Source organism: Chamaea fasciata, unplaced genomic scaffold (genome assembly GCF_029207755.1).
Source record: "Chamaea fasciata isolate MVZ Bird 193981 ecotype frontalis unplaced genomic scaffold, bChaFas1.0.hap1 SCAF_3, whole genome shotgun sequence".
Classification (NCBI taxonomy): Eukaryota; Metazoa; Chordata; class Aves; order Passeriformes; family Sylviidae; genus Chamaea; species Chamaea fasciata.
The window spans coordinates 81296888-81315192 of record NW_027094088.1 but is presented as its reverse complement, the minus strand read 5'-3'; the positions used below and the strand labels follow the sequence as shown (position 1 = coordinate 81315192).

The 18305-nt window shown below is 37.4% G+C and overlaps 1 protein-coding gene across 2 annotated transcripts in view; it reads left to right on the top strand.

Annotated features, from left to right (window-relative positions):
• The window catches only part of BCKDHB (branched chain keto acid dehydrogenase E1 subunit beta), a 105302-nt gene that overhangs the window by 5880 nt on the left and 81117 nt on the right, over positions 1-18305 (top strand). For both annotated transcript variants that reach the window (XR_010720085.1, XM_066179633.1), the window contains exons 4-5: positions 17130-17263; positions 17928-18083. Coding sequence is in view for 1 of the 2 variants with exons in the window: in XM_066179633.1 (XP_066035730.1) it covers positions 17130-17263; positions 17928-18083 (290 nt within the window). In the remaining variant the exon portion in view is untranslated. The remainder of the gene's footprint in view (positions 1-17129; positions 17264-17927; positions 18084-18305) is intronic.

Sequence of the window (18305 nt, the reverse complement as noted above, 5' to 3'; positions counted from 1 at the left end):
AGACAGAGTTACAGCTCTATAACTGGTGTGATATATTGACTGTGTGTACTAGACTCCATATGAAAACCAGGCTTTGGAGACAGCAACGAGTTACTGGAAACATAGGCAACAGAAGATGTTGTTTGGGAAATGAGTATCAGGAGCAGACGAGTGTGTAAACAATCTTCTTGTGTTTTAGTGAACATCTCCAGTTTAAAAGACAGAAGGGTCAAACTTTATATCGTTAGGGTGGTGCTTTGAGGGTCATTTGATGATTTTTTTTAATGTAAGACGGCCATATAATATTGGAACAAAGGAAAGAGATAATTTAATCTTTGTAGTGGCATTTTATTGGTAGTGCATTCCAATGTGCCAGTGCTGTTCAAGGACTCTGTGACAGCCTGAGTACAGGGGGTCTGTTGAGGGAGTGCAAAGGACTGTTTACACTGTGCTAGTCTGGATGATAACCAGCAGTCACAGCACATCAGCAGCCTAGACACAATCAGGTTTATTTCATGGGTATAATAAAAAGATTTTTAATGAGATTTTTGAGGAAGCTATGATGTGACTTTGGGAATATTTGGAAAGAACTTCAAAGCGTGAGAGGGAACATGAGAGTTCGAGAAGTACTTATATGAGCATTGAACAAGGACTAATGAAATTGGTATTGCCATTTCCTCAAAAAGGGTACGGACCTCTTCAGGGTGAATAAGAGGATAGATTTTGTGATGAAAAACTAAGTGCTCATGTTTCAGGGGATCTTAAAGTAAAATGGGTAAGTAGATGGAATGCTGGTGAGATCAGATTAACAAGGTAGGAAGTTGTCTCTTCATATTCATTCAGACCGTTGCAAAGATCATACTTCCTAGAGGAAAAGTGTGTCAGGTAGAAGAGAAGAAAAAAAAATTAAAAAGCTTTTTGCTGTTTTCTTACATTAATAAAAAGTTTGTTTTACAGATTCTGGTGTTTAGGTCTAGGTGAAAAGTGAACTGACGTTGTTGATAGTGATTGAGAGAGAAGGAGGTGGAGAAGGCATGACTTGATGTGGTGGTTTGACCCAGTACCCACCAAAGCTGCTCTATCATTCCCCTCAAGTGGACACAGAGCGAAAATGTAACGAGAGGTTCATGAGTTGATATAAGGATATGGAGAGATCACAAACTGATTACTGGCATCGGCAAAACAGATTTGACTCAGTGAAACTGGTTGAATTTATTACCAGTCAAAATCAGAGTAGGATAATGAGAAGTAAAACATGTCTTAAAAACATGTTCCCTCTACTCCTCCCTCCTTTCTGAGCTTAACTTCACTCTTGATTCTCTGTCTCTTCCTCTCCCCGGGTCGCACAGGAAGACAGAGGATTTGAGTTATGGTCACTTCATCATTTGTTGTCTCTGCCACTGCTTCTTCCTCATGGAGAGGAGTGCTTTCCCTGCTGCAACATGGAGTCCCTCCCACGGGAGACAGTTCTTCATAAACTTCTCCAGCATGACTCCTTCCTCTGGGCTGCAGTTCTTCATGTACTGGTCCAATGTGGGCCCTTTCCACAAGGTGCAGTCCTTGAGGAACAGGCTGCTCCAGCGTGGGTCCCACATGAGGTCACAAACTCTGCAGCAAAGCTACTCCAGTATGAGCTCCTCTCTCCACAGGGCCACAGGTCTTGCCACGAGCCTGCTCCAGTACGACCTTCCATGGGTTTGCAACCTTTCTTTGGACATCCAGCTGCTCTGAAGTGGTTCCTTGAGGGACTGCAGGTGGATCTCTGCTTCCCCATGGACCTCCATGGCTGCAGGGCCACAGCCACCTCACCATGGGCTGCACCAGTCTTTGCCATAACTTTTTTTTTTGTTTCCTTCTTAAATATATTATCATAGAGGCATTACTGACCTTGCGGATGGGCTCATCCTTGGCCAGAGGTGGGTCTTCCTGAAGCCAGCTGACGTTGGCTCTGTTGGACATAGTGGAGGTTTCTGGCAGCTTCTCACAGAGGCCACACATGTAGCTCCTTCCCCTTCTATCGAAACCTGGCCATACAAACCCAATACACAGGAAAAATAAAAGTTTCTTATGGTGCTGCTGAGGCCCCATAAGTAAATGAAAGACAGTATCTGAAATAGAAGTTTGAACAGAAAGAGCGTCTGAAGATAAGGTCCTGAATTTAGGACTCATTTACTAAATGGAAATCCAGTTTTGTAAGGCAGATAAGATGGGTAACTCACCTTCTTTCTTCACTTATAGTGAAATTCAGTAGAAACCAGGCAGTGGCTGAAGAGGGAATAGCAAAGGTGAACTGGAAAATGTACTGAAAATATAGTTAAGATGCTGAGGAGAAGCAGAAAAGACTGAAGGTGCAAAAATTGAAAGGATAGCATGTTTTGAGGGGTGTGTCTGCCTATCAGTGCAGTCTCAGAGATTAAATAAATTCTAGATGGAATGCTTGTTTTATGAAAAGGCTATACTCCGTGTAGAATAAGGAGGAATTCCAGATGGTAGTGACAACCAACCAACCTGATGAATCTTATGAGGAAGATTATGTACACTTACTGACTCTTTCCCCATCCCCCTCCTGAATTTACTGTCAAATTCTAATAGGTGATGCAAGTAATATAATATGAGGTTATTTCTATATGTTGATATAAAATATGAAGGAATGAATGGGATTTTTTTCTCGTATCCTGGAAGAGAGAAGCTGATTGTTGTTTCATTTGTTTAGTTTCATTTTTCTTGTAGATAATTAAAATCACTAGGTGGCAGTCTATGTCTGTAAGTTTTTATTTTGCTACAAACTGATAGTTCATTTTTAAGATTTTATAGAGGTCAAGGTCTAAATATCATCTAATATTATAGTAGGAAAAATTTAATATATTAATGCTCTGTAGTAGTATTATAGAGATGTTGGTTGCTGTCCAGAATGTTACTGAAGATTCTCTGGAGAGACAGAAAAGAAATTTGCTTTTAAAATAAATTTGTCATTAAATATAAAAGCTGCCTTTTTTTTTTTTTTTTTTTTTTTTTTTTTTTTTTTTTTTTTTTTCCAGTGCAGTGTTATGTTGTATAAACACAGCCAGAGACCTGTACTAATAAGTAAAGGAAAGCTCATTGGCTTTGTAAGGAAATAAATGCAACCTTTTGATCAGATGAATTTTTAACATGCTACCAGGAATTTTGTTTAAAAATACTTAATTAAGGAATTGTATATAAATAAGTCAGTGTGTGGAAGCTTCTTTTCCATGATAGTATGACTAAAGATAGTATGTTTGTTCTGATATATCTCATGTAAAAGTCTGAAATACATTATTCCAGTTTTCTGGGATTGAATTATTGAATTGAATGTTTAAAAATCTGTCACTGTATAATTCTGAAAGTGAGTAGACTTTCTGAAATATTTATGCAGAGTGCTCCTTTCAGATAAGGGAAATAATTGTTTTACACTTTCTTCCTTTGTCCCTTCCCTCTGGTCTGGTACACTGGAAGGCATATTCATATTTTATTTCTTATCTCCTTCCCCATCACCCTCTGACATGTTTTTGGTTGTCACTGTTTTGTAGAAGTTACATCCTCTAACCTCTAGAGTCCCTTTATGAAGTAAGAAATGCTTGCCATTCCATAGTCCTACTCTCTGGAGAAGTTTCCTGTCCTTAGAACATTGTGATGTAAACTGCCTACTGTGTTTTTATAGCCTAGGTGATGTGTGCAAACATTTTTTAATTTTTACTTTTTTTAAAGGGAAGTACATTATTATTCCAATCCTTTGGGGAAAATGCTGTCCACTTGTCTTTGAGTCTGTAAATGGGTTTGAAACAATGATCTTGGAGTGGGAATACATGTTGTGTTGCTTTGCCTGAAATGTGAAATAAAGCTGCAACATGTAAAGATCACTGTCATCCACATGACAGAAATATAGAGACCAGAGGTAGGAAGTAGATGATAGGAGGTAAAGAAATGGGAGGAAAAAACAGAGGTAAAACCAAGGTAAAAATGGAGAGAGTGGACAGAAGCAAAGACTGAGAAACAGGAATAGCAGAAATACTGATGAACAAGGGATGTCACTCAGAAGAATGCTAGGGCAGGTGTTTTTTGTTGAACCCCCCCCAAAAAAGACCTCTCTATCCTACTGTGGCCAATAAAAGAAAATTACATAAACAGGGAAGTGAAGTGTATATATATATATATATATATATATATATATATATATATATATGAATGATGCTTTTCTTGAATGTTCTTTCTGCTGCCCTCCAAACACCTACAGCTTGAGGGCTTCCTTATCTGTAAGTGCCTCTGTGGTGATTTGGCCTCTGTGGTGATTTGTCTGGCCTGCCCTTGAAGGGAGAATCTAACGTGCACTTGCTGCCTTGTCAAAAGATTGTCCTTAGCGAGGGTAAGGATCAGGAGCTTTCTGACTATGTCAGAGCTTGATATTTTGAGAATGTGGAATAGGATCAGTCTTTGCTCAGAACTTTGAGTCCAACAAAAGAAAGGTGAGCTTGGCTGGTCTTTCCCCAAAGCAGTGCTTGTGTAGGGGCTGAGTTTTTTGGGGTTTGTATGTTCACTTTTACAGATGAAGTTAGCAAACTTTTGGAGGTTCCACTCAAATCCCTATTGCGCAGCAGTCTGCTGTTCCTTGTCATGGAATGTCCTTCTGTTTGCCATCAAGGGAGTCTAGGTGACTGTGAAAGTTGGATTCCCAGTATTTGAAGGCCCGAATAGATTGTCTTCTAAATTTTTGAGCTATTGAATTTTTTTTTTTACTGAAAAAGTAGTGGAAATAAGTCTTCTTCTTTTCAGTAGGGAATTCCTGAATAATGCCATTTTAATTCCCTTGCAACTATTTGCAAATGCAGGTAGAATGTGAATACTTTGAATGGGAGTTATTATTTCAAAGACTCTCTCAGTTCCAGGAGGATGTCACCGTGGTATCTCCTGCCAGAAACAAATGTGTGTTTTCCCAGGATATAACAGAACTTGGCCTAATGCTGTCCCTTGGGAGCTCTGAACTTACTCCACAAGGAGTTGACTGAGATACCAAAACTGATTTTTGTGGAGATACAGCAGAAATGCTTTTTTCAGCAGTTGTTCTTTTGAAATGTTTTGGAATGAATTTGTCTCTTGCTCATGTGATTAATTTATCACTGTTTGGGATCCTCTGTGTGATTGCAGTGTGAACAAAAGGAAGATAGGTTTCTTCCTTTCTGGATTAATATCCCATCACTGATTGGAGGGTTTTTGACACATGGCTTTTTATTTTTTATCTGTTCTTTTTGGTCTCTGTTATTGCTGTTCCTCTCTTTTTGCTTGTCAGTGGACACAGCGATGTACTGCCCATAGCTTATGGTATCCTCGAACACAGTCAATTAGAACAAAGTGCTTTTCCCAAGGTTTCTGTGTAACATTGCTGAAATGTTCTGGAGTGGCGTTTGCTGCCTTTGTGGGCAATGCAATGTTGACTGTCAGTTTGTGGTCTGATTTAGTCCCCAAGTATTTTTCTAATCTACTGCTGTGCAGCCACTAATTACTTTTTTGCTGGGTGGACACTTGATAAAATGAAACTCAGTAAGAACAGCTGTGTGTCACTCCTATACATAAGTAGGATAAAACAAATCAATCTCAGATTATTACCTTTTAGGTAATTCTGAGTTACACATGTGGCTAGTGACATTAATACATGCAGATAGTAGTAAATGTGTAACAAGCAGCTTCATTTTTTTTCTCCTTACTCATTTTACAATTTTGTCATGTAGAGTGGAAGTGGTATGCGCAAGTAACTTGAAATTTAATTCTCTTTTTTCCCCTAATATTTTCAAGCTTATAGGATTGTTTTATATATAATCCTTCCTGTGCTTTATTATTATTATTACTATTTTGATGCAGCTAGAAGTGTAAATATAGTTGCCAGGATTATTTCCTTCCAAACCATGTTTTAAAAAAAAGTGTGAAATAGATGGGGAGCAGATTGTGAACAATAATTTCTGTCTATTCAGTCAGTTCAGGGTATTTTCTTGCAAATCAATAAATCACAGGAAAAAAAGGAACATCAGGAGAAGAGGTAACACTTGTATTGGATCGTGTGAGAATAGGGGAAGTTGAGTCAGAAATTTCCCCTGTGGCAAATTTCAAACACATCAAAAGGCGAGTGACTGAACTACATATGAAACCACAGTTGTAGCTGTGAAAGAAAATAGTATCCTTATGTTCCTTATATCAGGATGACCTAGCCACATTAGCAATCAGCTGGATGCTTTAAAAATGATTTTATTTATCACTTCCATACTTGTTTTCCTTTCCTTTCTGTCTGCCTTACAAACTTTTCTCTCTGAAGCACAGGGTATGTTTTGGGACAGATCAGCTGGCAAAGGCTGTTTTTAGCCTTCAGTGGTGAAGTTTCTCTGGCTTTCCTACACACATGGTCCCAGTGCAGGATTATTGTTATGGTTCGAAGCTTTTCTTTATTGGTCAGTTTTCTCTGAACTCTAGTTGCTGCAGCTGGAGGATATAGGGCATCCAAAACTGGATACTTTAGTCTTGTGTTTTACTGAGCAAAACCTGGTTGCTTACAGCTCTCTGTTGTTACATCTCGTGATAATGCTAGCCTGTCTTGCAGCAATAATGTTTATTTACAACACCTGATCCACTGTCGTCCCTGGTTGTTATTCTGTAGACCTTGTATCTGAGGTGTAAACACCTGTGTGAGTCTTCAGGGAACACTTCATTCTCAGTAAATGGATCGTTTATTTATAGTCCTGTAAACTAATTCAGTAGTCTTTGTTTATTTGGCCAGGAGATGGCTGTACCTAGCCATGCCCAAGGGATGCCAGCTTTTCTAAAAAATATAGTAGTCATTCTTTGAAGATTAGTATTTACTTGAGCGCAATATTATTCTGTGAGCTTTAGCTGTAGAAAACTCCTGAAAGCAAGTTTTGTGTTTTAAGTGAAAAGCCTGTGTAGGAAAACATGCTTGAGAAGATAGAGTTGTCCCCATGTTGTTATGCTATTTGGTGAAGGTTGTTGGTTGAAGTTTGGATGTGCTTGCAAAAACTGGTTAATATCATCACTTTTAGTAGCATGAAATGATGGGAGAAACTTTTGAAGCTGAGCTAATAGAAGTAGATATAGTATAGGGTTGTTTTTAAAACAACTCTGACAGTTTGCCTCCAAGATACATCAAATACTCTGAAATGTTTATATTGTAAATATTCTTGTTCGTGATTTCAGGACATTTTTTATTGCATGGACTACAATTAATTTTACTAGTAAGGGAGCAGAGGTCTGTCAGTGGAGATTCTGGATTGTTCTGGTTGTTCTTGTGGTCCCAAATGTTACTTTGCAAGGGTACAGGAACACAATTTGGACGGGCTGTAATGCAATATATTAAGGCAGTGTGTTCTGCCTCCCAAAAGCTACTAGTAGTTGAGTCTTAATTCAGCAGGTGGGAAGACAGTCTGGGGATTTATGTGGAATTTTTAATCAATAATCATGGTGTCTTTTACATTCTTTTAGAACATAACCATATGCTATCATGAGGAGGAGGAAAAACTCAGCCTGAAGTAGCATAAGTGTTAGGGCTTTACTGTATAAGCAGATAGAAAAATGTTATCTCAATGCTTCAAAAGCAGACTGCAGGCTTGCTGGAGAAACATGATGCTTCTTTGGCATAGGTCCTGCTCCTTCCTAAAACATTGCATTTGGTGGAAGGAAGGAGTTCAGAATTTTTGACATCATGGTCATAAGCTAAGGTTGAAACATTTTTTTCAGAGTTCAAAAGGACTACTTGTGTGTAGATTGAGTAAAACCTAAATAGCCTGAGGTTTGGTTTTCATAATTTCTTTGTGGATAGATTTAAATGAAGAATTCTGCAGCTTGCTTGCCTGGTTCTTCCAGAGCAGTTTGGCAAGACCTGGTTTTGTTCTGATTTATATAAATGTCTTTGAACAGTAACATCTGGAGAATGTGTTCCAGACTCATTACACAATAGGACATTTTGTTCATTTTAGTCTTAAATAGCCAGTTCTTTTTTGAAGATTTACAGTTAGAAAAAGAAGAAAAGTTATTTGAAAAGTTGGTAAAATGTAGTATGCCCTTTTTATACCTTTTGCATCTGTGAGATTATGATATAAATCAGTCTCTGTCAGGGCTAAATAGCTTTTATTTTAGTTTTGTTTTTTTTTTCTTTGTAATTGTTCTGACAGTGTGCCTGGTGTGAAAACTGTATTTTATTTATTTGGGGCCTACTAATATTTATTATGTTTCTTTTCCTATGTTGTAAACCTGTTTGAGGGAAAGATAAGGAATATATTTTTTAATATAGAGCTTGATACTCAGTGCAAAGCTTAAGAAAGCTGTTCTCACACATTAAAGATATTTCAAGATACATTTCTGGGCAAAAAAGTGTGTGCTGCTGAACTTCATAAAAATGGAATTTTCCACTTCAGAAAATACTTGCAGTGAAACATGTAAAACCAATATTTTGATAATGTCATGTCAAGAAGGATGAAGCTTCATGTACTAAAGACCCAAGGTGTAAATTGGGGAGCATAACTAGTCTTTGCAGTCTGTATTAATACCAGGTCTGCAAGCACATTTTGTGTACCTTCTTTTAGTCATCTCTCTTCATACCTTTGCAATTCCTTAGGTGAAATTACGTGATTCTCAATTTCTTTGGTTAGTCCTGTGATTCCCTCTGTTTCATTTGTATGTTTGTTTATCCCACTCATCAACTGGGGTTAATTCCATGTGTCTGCTGCTTTTTCTGCTGTGAGTTTGGTGGTAAGAGGGTGGTAATCTCAATTTAAGAAGATGCTACAGATTTTATTACAGGGAATAAAACTCTCAGAGTTTTCTTGGAAGTAATTTTCTTGAAGCCTAAAAGGGTGAAAAAAATCAAGAATAATATCCAAATCTGGGACTTGTCTAAGCAGATTTGCAGCAGAAGCACTTTGAGGTGCAGGTTAATCTTATTTTGATTTGATTCAGAGTCTTCTTCCAGTGACCAGGTTGACATAACATGCTAGTAATTTATTATAAAAGATCTCTTCTCTTTTTTAATTTGCAGAAACATTAAATCATCAAAACCTGGCACTTGGTTTTCACACTTAGATGGAAGCACCAAGTATAGACTAATTTATTAATTTTTCTCATGCACATGCTTTGCATTATAAAGGGACAGGCATGGTTACCAGTGAGATTTGTGAGATGGTTTTCATTACTGCAGGTTACTGGTCATTGAGCTCTTTGCTCCTGAGTACTTCTGCAGCAGCATGAGATCCTTGCTCTTGTGTTGAGAGTACTTGCTTCACAATTTCTGGTAGATCCAGCATGCTTTCACATTTACCATAAAATATGTCTACACTACTGATACTGAGGAATGTGAGAAAGAGTAACTTGTGTTTGACACTTTGCCCACTCCTTGATTTGTCATCCAGATGGTGGGCACAGCTTATTACACGAGAATTTTCATTAACAGGTTGCAATACTTGGCTTTGACATCTGTTTTGTTTCCTGTTGGATCTCTGTCATGTCATGTCATGTTGCAGACAATGTGAAAATGCATGGAACTGACCTAAGCCTTGTAATTTAAGCTGGTGTGTTGTCCTCTGCTTACACCACATGTATGTATTTGGTAGATGTCAATTTTCAGGCATATTTTTGCAAGTTAGCCCTCTGTCATCTGGCATAGCTTCTCATGTCAACCTGTATGTCAGTTACACTTTTCTGCAAGTGTACTTCTCACACAGCAAAAGTTTTTTGTAGTTGACAGAGGAATGTTATTATTAGTTGTAGCTGGAGGAATGTTTGAATGCTTTGTCCAGTTAGGCATTGCTCTTTTTTTATTTAGGCTGCAACTGGGTGTATAAGCCAGATGATGAGGAGGATTTCAGTGAGGAGTGGGCAGCCTGCATGAATGTTTGAAGTAGCAGTTCCAGCTCAAAGTGTTCTCAACAAGTCATTCTCTTACTCAGGATGATGTGTTTTCCTTCCAAGAGCTCATTAGATCAAAACCACTCTTTCACCTCCCCTTCCTCCAAGAGTCCCTTTGAAAAGTGAAAAGAAATTCTGGTGAGGAAATCTCCCACTGAGATGTGAGCTGCTTTTTAAATGTTTTCCTAAGAGTGTGGATCTAAATCAGTACTATTTTATCATTGTCATGAAATGCTTCCATCAACAGGACAGGTAAAAAGGACAGGCATTAAAAGTTTTGTCTGTCAGCATGTAGCCCTGCTTGGGGCTGTTAATAAACCATAGAAGGTTTTAAGGAGAATACCTTGAAATTCAACTGTTTCAAACCAGTACTCAACACAGAGTTGAGTTTAGGTCTTGTCCTGGTAAGTTTTGAACATTTCCAGGGCAGGAGCTTCTACAACATCTTGGGACAGCTTATTCCAGCGTGTGACTACTGTCATAGTGAGGAATTTTTTCTTTAATATAATTAGTTTACTTTTTTGCATCATTCTTTTACTTGACACTGTGTACCTGAAAAGAATCTGCTCTTCCCCCTGTTCATACTACTGCGTGGCTGCTCTTCCATTGTGGGAGGAGGATTAAATGACTTGCAAGGTTACCAGCATTCAAAGCTAAAGCCAAAAGGTTTGCATTAACCTCCCCCAACGCCTCCCACTTCTTCCCTGAGAAAGGGAGAGAATTGCATAATATATTTTAATATTTTTGGTTTATTCTTTAGCTTTCAATGGCTGCTAGCTTGTCACAAATGACAGGAAATATGAACTGGGGGAGAGGGCTAAAAATTAAATCTTCACTCTTTGCTTTAGTAAGGCAGAGGTGTTAATGGTATTTTTCTGAGTCCTCTCTAATTCAAAAGTCTGTAAGCTTGTCAAGGCCCTTCTCAATGTTATATCCATGCTGTGAACTTTTAGAATTTACTAAGTTTTACTAGAAAGTTTTCCTTCCAAACCTGAAATTGGTCACTGTGCAGATTGTAAGAATTTCTAGGTAATGGAGAAGGTTACTCCCTGTCCATGGTAACCTTTTCTTTGTAATTCAGCAGTTCTCTTGACTCTGGTATTATCTGCAGTCTTTGAGAGGGAGGGTTAAATGAAAATGCAATAAACATGCTTTTCCCCTGAGGGAGTCTTGGGGGAGAGGAGGTGAAAGTGTAGCTGTGATCTCATAAGCTCTTAGAAGAAAAATGCATTGTCGTGGGTCAAAGAATGACTTGTTGAGAACACTTTGAGCTGGAACTACTAGTTCAAACATTCATGTTTCTTCAAATGTATGATTAGTAACTGGGGGAGACTTTAGGAGGAACATACTCCCTTCAGCTGTTCCTAATTTCCTAATTACTTGACCTGCTTTTCTTAAGTATTGGTTATGTCAGTGACATATATGATAAACCTGTGAAGAATTCCTGTTCTTATCAGTTCCCAGGCAGAACAGGTAACCTTTACTTGGGCAATACAGTGGTGACAAGTGTTTCAGAAGGATGCATTTTTTTTGTGGGATTTTCTTTTTTTCCCCCCAAATGAAACATAATTAAGACTCCTGTGAACAAGGGAAACCAAGTAAGAAAGACTTATCTGTCATTTGATCTTTAAAGCTTCTGTTTAAAAACTTCTGTCGAAAACTAGAATAAGAAGTCATCTTTGTTGCAAAATAGAGCATGATAGTGGATTTTGCAGCAGCAGAATAGGAAGAAACTAATTTAGTTTAGTGGATGCAAATCTCATTTCTGACCCTGTTGTCAGTTGCTCACAGATTTTGGCAGTATGATTTTTTAACTAACTTTCGTGTCTTACTGCCATAATGTGGCTTTTTGGAATATTTATGGAAAATGTAATGGGGATGCCATGTACTTAGTTGCTAAATAATCAAAATTTGAATGACTTTTTAATTCAAGGTAACTAAATGTTGAAATTGTTTTGAAGTATAGGCAGTGTATACACAGTGTGTGGATACATGTATTTCTCCTGTTAACAGACCCAGTTCACTGCAGTTGCTTTGAGACTTTACACTGACTTGACTGAGGGCTGAGACCTGGTCACTCAGCCCTGGACTTGGCTGAGTTATGCCAGAGGTGTGGCTGGGTTCTTGAAGCCTGTTATGAGTGTTTGGGCAGACACAAATGTTCTTGGCTTTTGCAGAAAACAGGGTTGAGGAAGAACAGGAGAGGAGTATAGCTAAATCCTGTTAGTTGTTATTCTATGCACAGTGGGTAAAAGTCATCTTCAGTAGTTAAAAGGTACTTGAAATCCTTTTCATATAATCACTTTTCATCAATTAGTTGAAATAATGTATTTTAACATGGATAGCTCTGGAAAAAGCAGCTTTTCAAACAGCACAGCATGTTAGCGTGCAAGGTTTTGAGACTGAGAGTTAAACCATCTCTGTGTCAGTGAACCTGAAGCCCTACTTTGGACCAGTGGGTTTGAAATTTCTATATTCAGCTGTAAAGTTAGTGTACTGGTATTCCCTTCAGAGCAACAAGGCCTATTTTTTAAAGCTGGAGAACTGTGACTAGGTTATCAGTAGAAAAAATGGTGGAACAAAATGATTAAAACTAGTAAGTTAGTGGAACTACTTTTTGTTACCCTGGGGCTCTAAAAGAGCTGAATACAAATTTACCAAATTTAATTCTGTTTGGCCTACCCTCTTGTATGGTATCAGAGAAATGGAGGAGTACAAGTGTCACCAGTTGTGAAATGGGGTTTAAAAGGGATGGTGGGACCAAAAAAGCTTAAATGTTGAATAGATTGTGTTAGCTATGTTAAGAAATAAAATCAGTAGACTGATGTAGAAGTACATCTCTGAAAAATCCTGAATATTTTAAGGATAAAAAAGGTCTTTAAAGGCAAGACTGATTGGAAATCAGTAATTCCTATTTGAATTTTCTGCACAAAGTCCTTGGTGAGTAGCAAAAAAGCTTATCTGCTGGGGTTTCCTTTTCTTTCCAGTCCTTTATGTATGTGCAGCCTGACTGCTTTGGTTGAACTTCCAATATATTTAACTTGGATGGATTTGAATTCTAATGGATGTTTTAAATGGAAGTCAGTGATATCATTTGGACAAATAAAATGCTGTCCACGTATATTGTTAATACTGTTCAGTACTGACATCTCTTAGGATGTGTTCTGCATTTTTTTAACACCAGTGATGTACAAGTATTTGAAAACAAAGCACAGTTTTCCTTTGACTTAATCACCGACAGTATTCCTTAAACCACCCAAATGGTCCAGGGTGGACTCATGCAGAGTGATATGAAATTACTCAGAGTTGGAGCGTTGGGTGGTGTATTAACATTATAGGAGATTTAATATTGTTTGAGTATCTCATTTTCGAACTAAAATTAAGACAGGAATATGCCTCGTTGCAGTTACTGAAATCTGAAATACTTTTTTCCTGATGACTTGGAACAAATAAAGATGAAGCAGCCAAAACATTAATGCACAATAATTGACTACAAATGTCTGTAAACATGTTCTGTTAGGTTGCTATGAAACTCCTTCTTCCTGGCGAACGAGAAGATGACTGTGAGACTGCCTTTAAGCTGTTGTCTCTTACACAAAGGGTCAGTGGTAATTTGAACATCCATGGGGTTCTCTTTGTTCTGAAAATCACAAAGATCACTCCTTTTTTATTTTAAGTAAAATTGAACCAAGTATTGCTTTTTTCCTTCAAGGTTGTTCTTCATAATTTCAGATTTTCCTTTTTAGGGAAGATTTCTAGAGTGTTTTTTCACTTCCTAAACATGCATCTAGTCTTACTCCTGAGTTATTGGGATGGAGAGATGAGAAGAATCATCCTTTTTTTTTTTCACATAACCCTCCCTGTTTTCCGTATTGCTTCCCTCAGTAGCTGGCAAAGGGCACTGACCTGTTCAGATGGCTGAAAGCAGGGATGTTTATAAAACCAGGCAGGTCAATTGAAATGCACACCAGCACAATGTCTTCCTGCAGGGGCTGACGCACCTGGCTGCAGAAAATACAGAGGTGCTACTTTCACCTGAACTGACAAGTCAGCTCGTTGAGTTGGTGTTGTTTTGTTTTGAGCTGCGTGGCTGACGCAAATCATAGGAGAAGAGCACACTATAGCAAGTGTTTCTTTGTTGGTAAGGAAATGAAATATGGAAACACAAAGTATCTCTGGGTTATTTGTCTGCTTCAGTCAGATTTCAGCTGAAATCTGACTTGGCTGGCTTGCAGAGGGTGATATGAATAGCTGTTTATCAAAACGGACTTCCCTTTCACATTTTGAAAAAAAGTGAAAACTAAGAAAATGTGAAATAAAATAGATAAAAATACACAGACCTAATGCATTTAAATGCTAAATATTTAAATATTTTTTGTTAGTTTTAGTGATGATTTTCATACTGTATCAATAAAAATAGGAGGTTAAAGCAACACCATACAATCTTTAACGTTTGGGGAAATTAATAAATTTTTTTATCCTAATAATGTCTTTTTGTCATAAGGGGCTAGATTTTATAAAGAAAGCCCTACCCCTCAAAACTCTATCCGAAGTTGTTTTCCAGTCTAATATATAGTAAAGTGCTCTAGGATTTGCTTTTAAGAGGTCAGTATTATTGTTTTAATGCTACAATCGAAACCATTGCTGAGTAATAAATTTCATTCATTGAGTTCCCTAGCTCACACTTTTCTGTTTTAAGTCATGGTGCTTCAGAATGGTACCTTTAGTCCTGAAACTCCAAATTAGGTTCTTCACACTCCTCACATTACAGCTGTCTCATCGCATTTCACTTTTGCTTTATTGATTTTCACTTGATTTATTTGATCATCCTCCATTGATAGCAGCATGATGCCTCTCATTTAGTATCTCAGTAGTATTTCAGCAGTTTTATTAGGATGTATTTTATATTTTGAATTATAGTTACATACTCTACATACTCTAGTGTGGTGCAGCTAATATGCTTTTAAATTAATTCACCACCCTAAATTGATATTAAAGAATTAATTTTCAAGTTTGTATCTATTATTAGTTAAAAGCTCGTTTTACAGGATTGTTCAAATACGTTTAGATTTTTGTGTGAGGGTTATTTATTTATGGCACCTGTGTGTTAGGCTGCTTCAGCCTACTTTGAAAAATCTGTTGATAAAGAATAAGGTTAGGTAAGCTATAAGTCTTAGATCAAAATATCCTGTAAGCAAGTGAATTGAAAAATAGTGATCTTCCAATGGATTTATTAGAAGCAGGAAAGTAGAAAGTAGGAAAGAAAATTACCAACATTACCAAATGTCTTCATAATGTTAATATATTTCTAGTTTACTAAAATAAGATTTGTTTTAAAGGAAAATTAATTGTGTCAGTGAAAGAGAAGGGAATCAAGATGGCTAATTCATGGTATGCTGGATAAATAAAAGGGAGGGAAGGAAGTGTTTGCCAAATTTTTATAGTGTTACAGATGGATATGGGTACAGGGCTTCTGTCCTGTGAAGACACCTTCACAGTTGTGGTAGTAAGGCCTGGGACAGCTACACATTTTCACAGGAAGTTTATTTCCCTCGTTTTTTTTTGGCCATGATGTCTGGCAGCAGAGAGAGTGCACAAAAGGGATATAGGAACTGAGATTACAGCTCCTTCAGGAATGAGAACAATTTACACAGTGAAGAGTCCCTCTAGGGGAAAAAAGAATCTTGGATTCTCTTTGTTTCCCCTGTCTTGTATGAGAAATCATGGTGTGTCCTGCAGTTGTGGCAGTTCTTTGGACTTGGTGTTGGTTTGTGTAGCCTCACTGACACCACCAACATTTTAGTATCATTTGATGGCTTTTTTTTTTTTTTTTTTTACTTGCTTTAAATTAATGTTCCTGGTGGAGGGGAAGTAAAAAGGAAAGTAGAGGGAGAGCCAAAAACTTATTCACTGATGTATATACATACATGCATATGGACAGGATACAAGGGGTGACCATGGTGTGCTGGGTGATGTGTAAAAATGAAAGATGTGTCCTTTAAAGATCTGTTAAACATGCCTCCCTTTAGGTATATTGCAAATACAGCCTTGGACAATGGTTTTGCTCTAATCATCCCTTTCTGAAAATTTCTGTTAGCTTTCCTTTTTATGTTTGAACTTACAGGTACTGAAATTAGAAGTCCTCCTAGTAACACCTTTCCTGCTTATTAGTTCAGTCTGGTTTTTTGGTTAGTTGTTTCATGGTTATTTTGTTATTGTTTAATTTATTTCATAGCCACTGGTGTGCACTGTGCACATTTTTTCCATCCAATTTGAAGTCTTGGCATTTTCATGCATGATGGATTCCTATAGAAACCTACTGTCTACCCAATGTTCTAAAGGGAAGATTTAATAGCAGACTGAGATTTTTCTGCTGTACTCCCTTGGCAGAAAAGTACTGCTGGCCAGTATTGTAAATATGTCTTATAGAGGATATTGTAGTGGTGTTTCATCTCCCTCCCACTCCTTCTTGCTTTTAATTTCATGAACTGAACAATTTTGTGTGCTACTGGCTATTAAATTGATGTGTATTTGGGATCTGAAATTACTGTGGCACAGAAATGTGTCAGGACTAAGATAACCTTTTGCACTTCCATAGGGAAGAAATGAAATCAAATGTTTTGGGTTTGTAGCAGGAGCTGTAGTTCCTTGGAGACAAAGCAAATTATACAAATGTGGCCTTACCTTGGGAGAGAAGAGTGGTAAGAATGGGCACTGTTCATAAGCAGTGTGAACAAGAGACAGTGTGCTTTTGTACAGGTGCTCCTGGACATCTGTCTGCCTCTGAGTGGGGACAGTTGCTTTTCAGTGCCTGCAAAAAAATGGAAGAAACAACACTTACCTTTATTGTAAACTTTAAAAAATGCTTATAAGTATTGTTTACTCCCATATAAGCATGAGCGGTATGCACGTTTAAGTGTGAATAGGTCAGAACAAATTTTCCTTCAAGTGTTTAGAGTGTTAGTTGCGAAAACTGTTCTTAGGTTTTATTTAGTTTCTCCTTTTCTTCCTCTGAGTTGTAACAAGTTAAAGTATCTGTACCTGTAATGGATGGTTATTGTTTCTACACCTAAAAAGGCCCATCTAAACAGCCATATGCTGAATTGCATATGAGTTTTTTATAAGTAAAAGATCTCTGGGGCATAAGTATTTTCCACTTAGAGCTGGTGTATAAAGGAATTGTGTGTTTGTTTGTTTATTTATTTATTTATTTTTAATTTCTTTTTTTAATATAGGTAAAGACAGAGTTTTTAACACCCCTTTATGTGAACAAGGAATTGTTGGCTTTGGTATTGGAATTGCTGTTACTGGCGCTACAGCCATTGCAGAAATTCAGTTTGCAGATTACATTTTTCCAGCATTTGATCAGGTTAGTACTAATAAATTTGAGAGCGTTTAAAAGAAATCTTACCACTGTTTAAATTACTCTTTTGTTAGCATTAGTATTTGGTTTGAATATGTAATTTTTGCAAATATAACAACAGCTGTATTACTAATATTTATGCATGCCTTAGGTAAACAGGCATAAACTGCAAAGAGTGCTAGTACTGTACTGTAAACAGTAAACTGTACCATGGCCAATTTGAAGGCTTATTAAATAATGGAAATTAAAGATCTGATTTGAGGCAAATGTCTGTTTGTTTTAATTTTTGGTTTTGTGGCTATGTTGGCTTCAGCAGCCATAAATTCAACAGCCTGTGTCTTCTGAACACAGTCTCATTTCTGCATACAGCTGCAGCTGGCCATGTGTCCACAGTCCAAAGTACAGATCTGGACTGGGCTGATTGGCAGTATAGAATGAGGAAACAACTGGTTATAAGGCTGCCCCTGAGGCTTAGGCATCTAACTTGAACACAGTAAATTATTGGTTTATTGTCTTTGCACTGACTTATAGTATTCCTTTGCTTCTAATTTCATCCTCTGAATCCCATGCATGGAACAAATGATATAGTTATATTGCATGTATTGAAATGTCTTGATGCATAACTAGAGGTATTGCAGTGAATGTTACTTTTGTGTATAAATCTTCCCAGATTGTTAATGAAGCAGCAAAATATCGTTACCGCTCTGGGGATCTGTTCAATTGTGGAAACCTCACCATTAGAGCACCCTGGGGCTGTGTGGGTCATGGTGCACTATATCACTCTCAAAGTCCAGAAGCCTTTTTTGCTCACTGTCCAGGAATAAAGGTATAGTAACTCTTATTTTATAAAGATTAATTTTTGTTTGTTTGTTTGTTTGTTTTATAATGGACCTGACTAGCAATGAGTCTGAGTGCAGACAGGGGAAGAAGAGTAGATATCAATCCACAACAAAATATCTGAATATGTTAATTAACAACTATTAGAAAACTTAAACTGTGTAAAGTGTTTGAGAATTTATAGCCATTACTGAAGTAGTCTTTAGTAGAC